At 38.6% G+C, this 12699-nt stretch overlaps 1 protein-coding gene across 1 annotated transcript in view; it reads left to right on the top strand.

The window, feature by feature from the left end:
• Window positions 1-8350, top strand: part of cpa6 (carboxypeptidase A6) — a 36402-nt gene extending 28052 nt beyond the window's left edge. Inside the window, exons 7-11 of the mRNA XM_072657515.1 lie at window positions 400-510; window positions 1342-1432; window positions 5646-5848; window positions 6889-6973; window positions 8160-8350. Of these exons, the coding sequence (XP_072513616.1) occupies window positions 400-510; window positions 1342-1432; window positions 5646-5848; window positions 6889-6973; window positions 8160-8350 (681 nt within the window). The remainder of the gene's footprint in view (window positions 1-399; window positions 511-1341; window positions 1433-5645; window positions 5849-6888; window positions 6974-8159) is intronic.
• The last annotated feature ends 4349 nt before the right edge of the window (window positions 8351-12699 follow it).

Genomic DNA, 12699 nt, shown 5'->3' with positions numbered 1-12699 from the left:
ACCTGATAACCTGAACAGTAACAAATGGGCTGCAGTCTCTAATTGTACACTTATATAATGAACCTATAAGGAAGGAGTTGCTTATATATAAATGGTTAATGGCTGTAGATGCACAGTAGAGTAGGCTAAAAGAACTGGAAACCCAGCATACTGTATAATTTAATGTCCTTGTACAGTTTCATGAACATGAACTTCATGAACTTAGACTAGACTAGACTGACAAGAAAATAGAAGGACTGCTGCCCTCACTTCCTCTAGAGTATTTACTTCCCCAGCAGTGGCAGCAGTGTGTGACCTTGTGTGGTGTTTATACAGCACTGTGGCTCATCTCTAGGGACGATGAAGCCTCTTTTCTATCTGTTTTTGTGTGTGTCTCGACTCCCTTGCGTCTGATTGCAGGCCGTGAACTCCTATCGGCACGACTCCAGCATGAGGCGACTGATGAATCAGCTGAACTTCTACATCATGCCTGTTTTTAACGTGGACGGATATCACTACAGCTGGAAAACCGTAAATGCCCCCCCCCCACCTCCTTTTGTTTGCTGATTTATGTTGACATGGCGTGTTAAGGAGTGGTCCGGTGGGCTTTGAGTGTGCAGTTTTGTTGTGCAATATGTAAATTCTACTCACTCATCCTAATAATACATGTATGTACAAAATGTACTTATTCCCTCACAAAAAACATGTGTGAGCAGAATTCACAATAACACATTCTATTCCTTCAGAAGCTCTTGTATTTCTTTGACGGTGTGATATGGGTCATTATTTATCGTTTGACTGGATCTGAGCGTGAAGTATAGCTCTGTTCACTTCATATTTCTTTTTATTACTTCTGTCAGCAGTTGAATTATTCATAAACGCCAATGTTCCAATTCCATTGGCAGCCATACATGCCCCTGCAATAACAGTGCCTCCATCATGTTTGACAGATGATGTTTTGGATTATGGTCCCATTTTTCCTTTTCTATACTCCTCTCTTCCCATCATTCTGGTACAAATTATCATGTGAGTCTCATGCAAGTTAACCCTAGGTCCAAAGAATCATGTTTCAGAACTGGACAGACCTTTTTTAGATTTCCCATTAAAAGCTACCGAATGCAAGCTCCAGGCCTTTTATCTCCTTTGTCATGAAATTCCTGGCCAAACTTCTTACCAGAGGGACTGAGCTGTAATTCCTGCATTATTTTGATTCTTGAATTAAAGCTGAAAAAACATTTCATAATCATATCTTGATTGCTTCAGATTCATTGTGGCATTTTAAAGAGGCAAAATGACAAGAATTGTGTCTAAATACTTGTGTCTGATATACCTGACTGTATGGAATGTGCTTTTCTCTTAAAGGACCGTTTCTGGCGAAAAACACGGTCAAAAAATGCCAGATATCACTGCCGTGGCGTCGACGCCAACCGTAACTGGAAAGTGAAGTGGTGTGGTAAGTTGCTTAGTTTGACATTTTGAAGTATAAAGATGCTCTTGTTCCTTGGCTGGGAGTGCAGGGGTGCATTATCGGAATTGGCTCTAATCAGAAGTGGCAAATTTTTACTCTTGTTTTTAAGAAGGCGATTAACTATTTTAGGCAGTCTGTGTAGCGATTTTATAACATAATGTTACACATAATGTTTTATAGATTTATAATTTAGTTTCCACCTGTGACTGCGTTTTCCAACTAGTCAAAATTCGAACACTGCATCTTAAATTCATACACATCCATGAATCTTCTAGGACTCTGTGTTTTATGCCAGTGTGTTCAAAGGTAAATAAATAAAACTGCCCCAAAACATCTGCATGGGCCAATTTAGCTACGAAGAAATCGGAATCTGAATTGGTCATAGAAATTCATGATCGCTGCACCTCTAGCCGAGTGCCTTGATAAAAATAAACAAGCACTCATCACAGGATGTAAACTGCAGTGCAGTAGCAGTGGCGGGGATACCCATAATGAATACAAAAGGTGTCAATGAAGTGAAATATTTACTACAAATATGATGCCTCATAGTTTAAAGATGAAGGCCTACATTGATGTTTATGTGTGTATATGTGGATCTGTGTATGTGTGTGTGTGTGTGTGCTGCTTGGAGTTGAGTCACTGGGTGCTAAAGTTGCTTAACCCCTTAACACTCTTCAGGTGTATTATTTAGTAACTACAGGGTCTACTGTACAAACTGGTGGGGCTATTCTTTGGTAATTGAAGTGTCTAATTAAAATGTCATCCTGTCGTCAGGCTGCTGCCTATTGAATGGGATAATAAGTGTAAACTGAGGATCAAATGTTTGTGATGATGATAATGATGGTGAATCTTTTGATGTGGTTTCTGTGCCACTGCCGTCTAAAGTCATTAATAAAGACTTCAGAGTCTTCTCATGTGGGAACTGTCTAAAAACAGCACCAGTAATATTCACATTAATACCAAAGTCCCTATGATGTATGTGCCAGAGACAGAAAGTGATTGACTAAAGGCAGGTTGAGAATTATGGGGTTTGGCTGGTGTGGAGATGGGGGTTAACCCCCTAATTCATTCAATAAAGGCCTTCAGAGGAATTGAAGCCAAACATATTTATTCAGCCAGCCATGCACCTCAACCATGACTGTTAAACCTAGGCTTGAGTTAAGGCCTTAAATGTCATGGCTCTGCCATGGAATTGCATTTTTGGCTGTTCTAGAAAAATTAGTGAAACCTGGTCAAGCTACTGCTTGCATTCACAGTCTGTGACATATATAGGACTTTTATTGGATGGAATTAGTCCCATCTACTGGAAATCAGAAAGGATGGTTAGTTCCACCAGCGCGATTCCCCCCCAATGATTTATTTACCTAGAGACCACAATTTTTCTAGAGACCACTGAGGAATATGAATCTTGATTGGACAATTTTTCATTTGCCAATCCAAAAGGAAATAAGAGTAGGAGACATTTTTTGACATTTCTGACATTTTGAATACATGCCTTGGTGCGATTTACTGGTGTGAGTTCATGGCACTAATTAATACTTTCAGTACTTACAATTTAATGCTAATAGGTCCTTCTTTTGGAAAATCTCCCAGCATTGAAAGTGCTCTGTGAAAAGAAGACCTAACTAGTCAGTGAAATTGGTGATGGTCAAAAAAGTTTATTTCTAAAAAAAAGTGATCAGACATAGCGAAATAATGACCATAATGAAATGATTGACCACTCTCAGTTTTGGATGCGTTGGGGCTGGGATCATGTGTTAATTAGAAGCCAATCGCTGGACAGTGGATGTCAGTATTTATAAAATCTCCATTTCGCCACATTTGCCTAGCTATTTTAGTGTTGTCTGAAGACCAAAACAAAGCAAAACAGAGCTTAATTAGCAAGGTAGGTAGTTTGGTTGATAGAAGAAATCTCAGTAGATTTTGTGGCCTGCGTGTTGCAGGAAAGAGGGAGGCACAGATAAATGCAGTTTTCTTTTTTTTTATTTGCTAAATCTTTTTAAAAATGCTTGAGCAAGTCCATTAGTAAATTTATGGGAACACAGTTAATCCAGTACAGTTCTATGTCGATTGAGATTTGCAACCTAAATACATACAAATATACTCATCAAAATAAACATGATTAGTAAAAAGAGGTCATGGCAAATTTATTACTGGCCATAAATTAGAACAACTGGCTCCCCCAATATAGACTTTAAAATGGACCTGGGATGTAGGCACTGAGATCTGATTTAGGGACGCCTATGGGACCTGCTCATAAAACACACACACACACACATGCACACTGCAAAACACTTGGACTAGCTTTACACAGCACGTTAATTACTGCCAGAGCCCATCATTAGTTCTGCCTGGGCTAATGATACAGCAGGCAAATCAAACTCAAACTCACCCACAGAGGTTGGGACCCTGGTTGAAAATGGCTTCATGAGTGTATCAATTATCTCAGTGAAGCAATAACTTGTCTGTTGTTACTTGAGGTTAGATCGTGTCCTGATGTCCTAACGAGCAGATAATAACAGATAATGAGATCCTATATTTATTCGCACATCTATAAGATGTTGTTTATCACCCTCTGCTAGATCATGCCCCTGTGGACCCACCCAAACAATCATTTTAAAATGTGCAGTTCTTTAATGAATGTATTTTGTTAGTACACCTATGAAATGGTGGTCATTTCATACACAGGTCATTTATTTTTGTCATCCAGAATGTTTTCAAGATGAATTGTTTACATGTATCCAGTCTTAAGCCCTTGTGCTCAGTGACCTTTATTAAACCTTACAGGTTACTAATCGGTAAATACATTGAAAACAATGCAAACTGGAGTTGTTCCTACATTATAACAATGGAAGGGAAGCCAGGAACCACCAGTGATTCTTAGGGGTTTAAGAGATACTTTCAAATGTCCTGTATGTCATTGTTGAACACCTAGGGCCCTTCTAGGCCTCCAGAGATAGATTAGTTCATGAAAGTGGACTGAAGGTGGACTGAAGCTTACATGCTCCCAAATGGCTCTTTATTCAGTTGACATTTTTCCTACAAAGATTGGCCAAATATAAACTATAATAATATATAATAATATAATGTTATCTAACGCTTTTCATTTAAACCTTACTCTACCTTATAATGAACAAACATGGCATTGTTTATTTATGTAAAAATATATATATATATAACTTTAAAGCAATCAGTACAGTACAGTAAGTGTAAGTCCTGCTTTTTTGGCTACAGCTAGTCAGATGGGTTCCATCAGAGTTGACGCATGAGATCAACTATTTGCCAAGGGGAGACGGGACGCAAGAAATCCAAAAAATGTAAAGACATTTGGGCAAAATGTAGGCAAGTCTGTCGACAAACAAATGCAGGCAGAATTCAGAACTCCTATTGGAAATTATGGAAATTATTGGAAACACTGTCATGAACAAGTTTGGTAGTAATGACGAGGCAGGAGATTGAGGAAGGGTGTCGAACGACAAACCTATAGAACATTGATTTCTGCATCAGAAGGCCTATCTATATGTTTTTTTTATATATGAATAATAAATATCATAATTTACAAAAACAAAATGTGCTTGAGACTGGGCTCCTAACTCAACTCAGACTGCTAATGGCCATCTAAAATGAACTGTAACATAAAATGTGGAGAAGGTGAAAGGGGTGTGCAGACTTTCCAGCTTGACTGTAAATAGTAGATATCATACCCTAATATGTGACTGTAGCTTATTTAAAAAAAACTAAGTAAACTAAGTGTCCCAAAGGATCCTCCTATGATATAGGCCTCTGAAGTTGGGTGTCATTCTGTAGCCAGTGTGATTCCCATTTTGGAGAACACTGTTCTAAGCTGGATGACAAAATTGGACTCTCAAAAATTGCTATATGTAAAAACTGCATGTAAACATAACCAGTGTGTGTGTGTGTGTGTGCGTGAATGAGAAAGACAATTTCAATTCTGTTTCCCTCCTCTCACTTTTTTCTGAAGGACGCAGGTATATTAGCAGTCCCAGAGACCGCTTGTGTGAATGCTCATCTTGGTTTGAACTGATACTGAAATAGAGGCTGCACAAAGCCCAGCAGTGAGTCAGCAAAAGCTGCTGAAAGCAAGGTGGCTTTAGTCTGTGAATGCCAATATAGGGGCAAAAAAGAAGGAAAAATTGAACGCCTCACTGACGTTGCACTTTCTTTTTTCTCCTTGCAGACGAAGGGGCTTCTTTACACCCCTGCGACGACACATACTGCGGTCCGTTCCCAGAGTCTGAGCCTGAAGTGAAAGCCGTGGCCAGGTTCCTACGCAAGCACAGAAAGCATGTTAAGGCTTATATATCCATTCATGCCTATGCTCAAATGCTGCTGTATCCCTACTCCTATAAATACGCCACCATTCCCAACTTCAACTGTGTGGTGAGTTTTTCAACCCCCCACCCTTTGCCTTTAACCCTTTTGTTGTCTTACACACCTTAAATCTTAGGGTTATTGCTCAGCGGCTACTGATGTTTATTATTATTATTATTATTATTATTATTATTATTATCATCTTGTCATCAGGGTTCTATTTTGGAGTCTAAGAAACTGATGTCAATTATGATGAATTACGAATAATGTAGTTATAAAAGTGACAAATTCTGGGCTTACACACAAAGACTAAGTGGTTAATCCACCTTAAATAAACTAAACCTATTATTATACATTTTATAGACATTTTATTTAAAGACCTCTGTGGAACTAATATGCATATTCTGTAGTTATTGTAGTAACTAAAGTGTGGACCCATAATAAGACCATTTTTGTAGGACAAACTTCACTGAATATAATGTAAATCATTTTTTTGCTTTTAAGTGAAGACCAGTTAAGGAATACCATTAAGGGAATGGAACTTGCATGGCCCTGTCAGGTCTTTTTCCTCAGTGAACCACTTAGTACATTCATAACAGTGTAATATCAGTGAACCACAGTAACTTTCACATTTCATCATCCACTGTATTGGAAACATCTTCCCTGTTCCTTGACTCACTGGCCACTTTATTAGAAACCTCTACCTTGTACTTCCACTCACTGGCCACTTTATTAGAAACCTCTACCTTGTACTTCCACTCACTGGCCACTTTATTAGAAACCTCTACATTGTACTTTCACTCACTGGCCACTTTATTAGAAACCCCTACCTTGTACCTCCACTTACTGGCCACAGCCCATTTGTTGCTGCATAATTTTTCAGCACTCTCCCTACCCCATTCATCATCGGTCAGATTCTGCATGTTGCCCTGATATTGATGCAGTGTTGCTAGGGTTTCTACATGTCTGTGTCACTGGCAGGTTGAGAAAAAGAGAGCAAACTGTGCCTGAACTGATGTGTACACCAGCAAGGTGGATCTACAAGAGAGTTATTTTCTAATAAAGAGGCTGATTGGTTTAGAATAATCAGTGCACATCATTATCTGCAGGAAACTGCAGCTCAGAACGCGGTGAGTGCCCTTTATTCTGCATATGGAGTGAAGTACAGATATGGACCTGCCTCCACCACGCTGTGTAAGTATTACATGAGGGATTTGCCTCAGATAACATTACTCACATCAACTCACATCTCATCTCATAAATGTGAGTCAGTGTCCCTCTGTTAGCCTCTCAGCAGGCCTCTGGGCAAAGCCCTTGTAATAACAGTGTCAGTGTTAGTTGTAATGCAGCATCAGTTGCATTTCAATAATAAAGGAAATGCAGCCAGCAGAGGAGTAAATCTCGGATCCCATAGCGATTCCATTTAAATACTTTATGACACAATTCATTGCACTATGAAGTCATTATGGTCTGGTTACATTATTTTGGTTCAGTTCAGAATTCTTATTATTTGTTTATGGGATATTCAAATGTGACAGACTGCAGTGGAATATAGATGATAAAAGCAATATGCAGTCAGAATGGTTGCAGCTTAAGTGGTTCCCACTTCTGGGCAGTTGCTGGGCTTTTGCTACGGAGCCACTAGGGTTAAACTTTTTTCACTAGGTGAATGCTTTGGGGCTGGTAAGGGGTTGCTTTGGTTTTGCTAGATCTAGAGCTTTTGTGTTGTTGTGGTGTTGCTAGGTGGTTGCTATGTTGTTGAAAGGTGGTTGCTAGGTGATATCTATGATGTTGCAGAGTGGTTGCTAGCAATTCCTATGTAGTTGCTAGATTGCTATGGAGTCACTTTGTGGTTGCTGGGGTGTTGGTAAGTGCTAGGGTTGTACTATGTTGTTGCAAAGTGGTTGCTAGATGATTGCTATGGTGTTGCTAAGTAGTTGCTAGGTGATTGCTATGTTGTTACAAAGGGATTATTAGGTGATTGAAATGGTGTTGATAGGTGGTTGCAATGGAGTCACTTAGTGGTTGCTAGGTGGTTTCTAGAGGTGGTTTCTAAAGTTTTATTAGGCGGTTACTATGGAGATGCTACAGGGTTGCTCTATTGTTGTTGCTAGGTGGTTGCAGATTGATTGCTAGGTAATTGTTATTGCTACTTTTAGAAGTCAAAAAAATGAAAACTTTCTTTAGTATAGAGAGAACAATAAGATACTCAGTCATACTAAGTCATCATCATGTTAACGAATTACCATTAATGCAAATGATTAATTATTACGTTAAGGATTCTTCAAGAATGCAGATGGCACATTTTTATTTTAACAGCACAGCCCTGGTAGAAATATGGGTAGAAATTATATGTTTGTCTGTTTGTTTACTTTTGCAGACGTCAGTTCTGGGAGCTCCATAGACTGGGCCTACAAGAACGGCATCCCCTACGCTTTCGCCTTCGAGCTACGAGACACTGGCTATTATGGCTTCCTCTTGCCTGAGGCCCTGATCAGTCCCACCTGCACAGAGACCATGAGGGCAGTGAGGGCCATTGCCTCAGGCTTGCTAAAGAAATGCACCAGCTGATCCCTAGGGACTTCACTCTCTCTCTCTCTCTCTCTCTCTCTCTCTCTCTCTCTCTCTTTCTCTCTCTCTCTTGCTTTACCACTCCATTCTTCCCTTCATCCAGCTTTAAAAGCTAACATGTCCCCACTGGCTATTCTTAAAGTGTCAATGCTGATATCTCAAAAATACATGTCATGCGGGCATTCAAGAAAGCTGACACTGTGAACTGCAAGTGCAGTTTGGCTATGGAACTGAGAAAACCCTAATGATAGGAGTGGACGATATGGCAAAAATGGAACATTGCAATACTAAACACTGTTTTTTATATCTAATATGGGTTTACAAACTCATAAAGCCTTAAAGAATCACATCTAAACATCAGTATGATGTTAATCCTTTATCAATCATCAGTTGATACTGATATAATTCTCTAATCACTGGGCATCCATAATCATGACATTACATATCGCCCACTCTTACCTCAGTAACCTCAGTTCATTTCCATCAAACTCTGGTTTGTAGTGCCTTTGTCTCATCCTTCCAGGGAAAGCCTTTTTGTCTTATGGAGATGCACTTTTACAAGAAAACAGAACCTGCAGGCCTTTTCCTGTTATCTTAAACTGTTCTGCTGCTTTTGAGCACTTGCTGAAACCCCTCAACTTCGGTATGGTCCATAAGAAGAGCGAAGACCAAAGAATGTAAATAATGTGTACTTTTATAATGTACTGATTTTTAATGATGCCTTAACATAAACTAGAGCTATGAGACAAAACTCAAGGAGCTCCACAGCTGTGATTAAAGTGAGATGAACCACTGAAGTATGTTCAAACAATGGTGGGCAACATTTTGGAAATATAATGGATTTTTTTTGCCTTTTGGACTTTTGTTTTATGATTTTAAGCCTCAAAACTTTGTAAAAATGACATTTGTAGTGTATTACAATGGCATTTTCACTTCTAAGAGAACTATTGTTATAAAAGAATAGTGGTATGTATGGTTTTATATGTATGTTCATATACAATTAGGTTATATATATATATATATATACCTACAGTCAGATCCATTAGTATTTGGACAGTAACAATGTTATTGTAATTTTGCCTCTATATTGTGCACCATATTAATGAACTTGACATACAGCAATCTTAATGTGATTCAAGTATAGATTTTCAGCTTCAGGAACTGCTTAGGAATTACAAACTTATGAATTTGCATAGTCCATACATTTTTATGGCTCAAAAGTAATTGGACAAACGTACTTAATAATGCATACATTGCATTTCTTTCCCATTAGGAGGTCCTGGGACACTTTTAGTATGTTTTGGGTCACTGACTGCACCTCAGGAGTCATGCTGCCACGTCTATCAAATCGTCAATAACCTCCAGTGACTTAGTTCCATTAGCAGCCATACATGCCCATACCATAACTGTACCTCCACCATGTTTGACAGATAACGTGGAATGCTCTGGATCATGGGCCCTTATCCGTCTAATCTAACTTATCTGTTCTTGATTGTTACCAGTGGTTTACATCCTAAAGTAAATACTCTGTGTTTACTTTCATGGAGGTGTCTATTAATTGTAGACTTTGACAATGATACGTCTACCTCTTCGGAAGTGTTCTTCAAAATTTGGACTACATGTTGTGATTGTGAAGGGTCATTTCCAGGGGAACCGGCCATACCTGGCCATTAAACTGCTTGTCAGTCAATTGTCCAACTTCTTTTGAGCCTGTGACAATTGGAGGGACTGTTTAGAAATATAATTTTTACTCTATTAATGCAATATTTGTCAAACATTCTGACTTAAGGTTAAAATTCTACACATCAATCACATTGAGATGGTGAACATTTACAAAAAATGGCAAATTTACAAAAATTGTGTCACAAATTGGGACTGTATCTGTGAATGTTACAACACAAGCTACAACATTGTCATAAGGACATTTTCTGTATTACAATGACATTGTGTACTGTATTTTCAGACAGGTTACTTACAGAATGCTAATAGTTTAATGTAATGTGTATAATATGTGTACTGGATTTATGTGGATTGTACATTTGTATGCATTTTCAGCTACTTTTTGTATGCTACTGTAATACTGCTCTTTTGTAGACCTTACCTTACATAGACCTGGATTAGTCTGGATTGTACAGCACACCCAAATGCTGCAACAGGAGTTTCATAATTCAAACAGCACACCCTCAGAGATGCGTGTGCTGTAATCTTTCCATAATGAAGGCTCCTCTTTCGGTTTTATTCAGGCAGGCCCATTGTAGGCGCCCAGAAATAAAAGACTAGCCCCACTCCTTTGAAACCCCAATCTGCTTTTAATAATTCATTTCACAAGAAAAAGACTGTTGAGTCTTTGGGATGGAGCTGAGAGTCCTCCAGCAGTCTGCGCGTCTGTTCGATCTCTAACGACAAGACGAGGAGAAATTAGCTGTCTGCAAAGGGCTGAGAGAAGAAAACAGTCCCAACATGAACTACAAATAAAGTACCATTTCCGAGCCATCCTAGATGGAATGTGCTTGACATTTTTTTTGTTCACATACATGATTTTAATATTTACTTTATGGTGCTGCTATGTGGTTTGTAGACAATGTTACTTCTGAAATCAAAGGCATTTATAGAAAAATGTGTCCCATCTTTGCTGCAGTAACATTCAATGTAAATTAGGACTTTTACACTAGATTCTGAAACATTTCTGAGAGAATTTGAGTGCATTCAGCCACAACAAGAGCATTCGTGAGGCCAGGTTTTGTTTTTGAAGGATTAGTTCTGCCAGTCCAGGTAATCTCAAATTAACTGGATGGAGCTCCACCACTTTTGGATTTACATTATGTCTATGACAGTGATGTACATGTCGTAAGACCTGTAATACATTATACAGCAAAATCTGATTGGTGGAAATTAGTATTAACCATGTTGTTCAATCAGATAACAGCTCATGTTATTCACCATACCTGTATGATTCAAGTAATGAGTAATACGTCTCAGTATTGAGTGTAATAAGTCATTAATGTTGGAATAATAGGCCTATAGGTTAAAGGTGATCAAGTTACAATAGGAAAATAACTATTGTGTGAAGATTGAAAACCATCATGTAAAGATGGCGAACTTCCACTATGTGTCATTTTTTTCCTCACTTCAGTCAAAAAGTGTTTCTCATTAATGCAGCTTAAGCAGGTGAGTCATAGCCAACGCATAAACCAAAATGTGCTTTTGCACACTTCCGTCTGTCGACAAATTGCGTTCTGGGCTGCACAGAGTGGGTGCAAAGATATCTGGGCCATTAGCACACAAACCCTCATTTAGTGTGACAATCAGACAAAGATGCAGAGCTGGTACTTTAAAAAGGTCCATATCAGGCCAAATTGACTTTTCCTTACTTTTCATAATGGTTTTAATGCACTATATCCCCCAGGCTAACTGGTCTTTATACGAAAAATAAGCAGCCCATTTTAAATTTACTGGTTTTGCGATGTCACAACAACAAAAAACGAGCATATTTCCATATCCACCTATTTAGCCTACAGCAAGCCCCGCCCATTCACACTGAAGTTGAAAGGAGTGTTTCATGAATAGCATGGCCAATCAGAACACAACTCATTTACAATAGGTCTTACAGACACAGTAGCATAGACAGTCTGTTGAATTTTCAAGGAAACAGATGACCCTGATCCAATGATCATGGTTAAAATGAATGAAAATGAAAACTGTAGGACACGTGCCCCTCAAAATATCAACTATAAACATAATCAGAATTTCAGAGGAATTAGACAATAAGCATGGATCATATTAGCACTCAAAATGAAACTGCAATTTAAAAGCAAAATGAAATCAATGAGTTCTGTTGTCCACCCAGTATACAGGCTTTCTGCGAGAGGATTATTAGACATAATGATTGTACTGCAGACTGTAAGGACTATAGAGTGTATATGATATATAAAAATATATAACTATTACCTTTACTCTGGGAAAAGGCTTCAGTGTGTTAATCTCACAGGTTAATTATCTCTTTACTGAGAGACACTATGCACCTTTATTATAGCAAATCAATATCGTTCTCATTAGTATGACTTACATGAAGCCTACTAACCTTTAAATACCTCTCTCTAGTAGGGTGGTGGTAGTGAGGGCGAGTGCATGTAAATGCTGTTGTGTTTATTTGCATTGGTGTCTACATGTGTGTGTCTGTAAATGTGATTAAAAGCTGCTATGCCAGTGCAGTACTGGTGAGTGTGTTTATGCAGGGCCTTTTCTAAATGTTCGTGGCCCTAATCAAAATGTAGTCTCACCCAAAATAGCAATATCTTACTTAGGAGGCCAAGCACCCCATCATATATTTGTTTCTATGTCCAGCAGCT

The sequence above is a fragment of the Salminus brasiliensis genome, chromosome 1, assembly GCF_030463535.1.
Source record: "Salminus brasiliensis chromosome 1, fSalBra1.hap2, whole genome shotgun sequence".
NCBI classification, from domain to species: Eukaryota; Metazoa; Chordata; class Actinopteri; order Characiformes; family Bryconidae; genus Salminus; species Salminus brasiliensis.
This window is presented reverse-complemented; position numbering and strand designations above follow the sequence as displayed.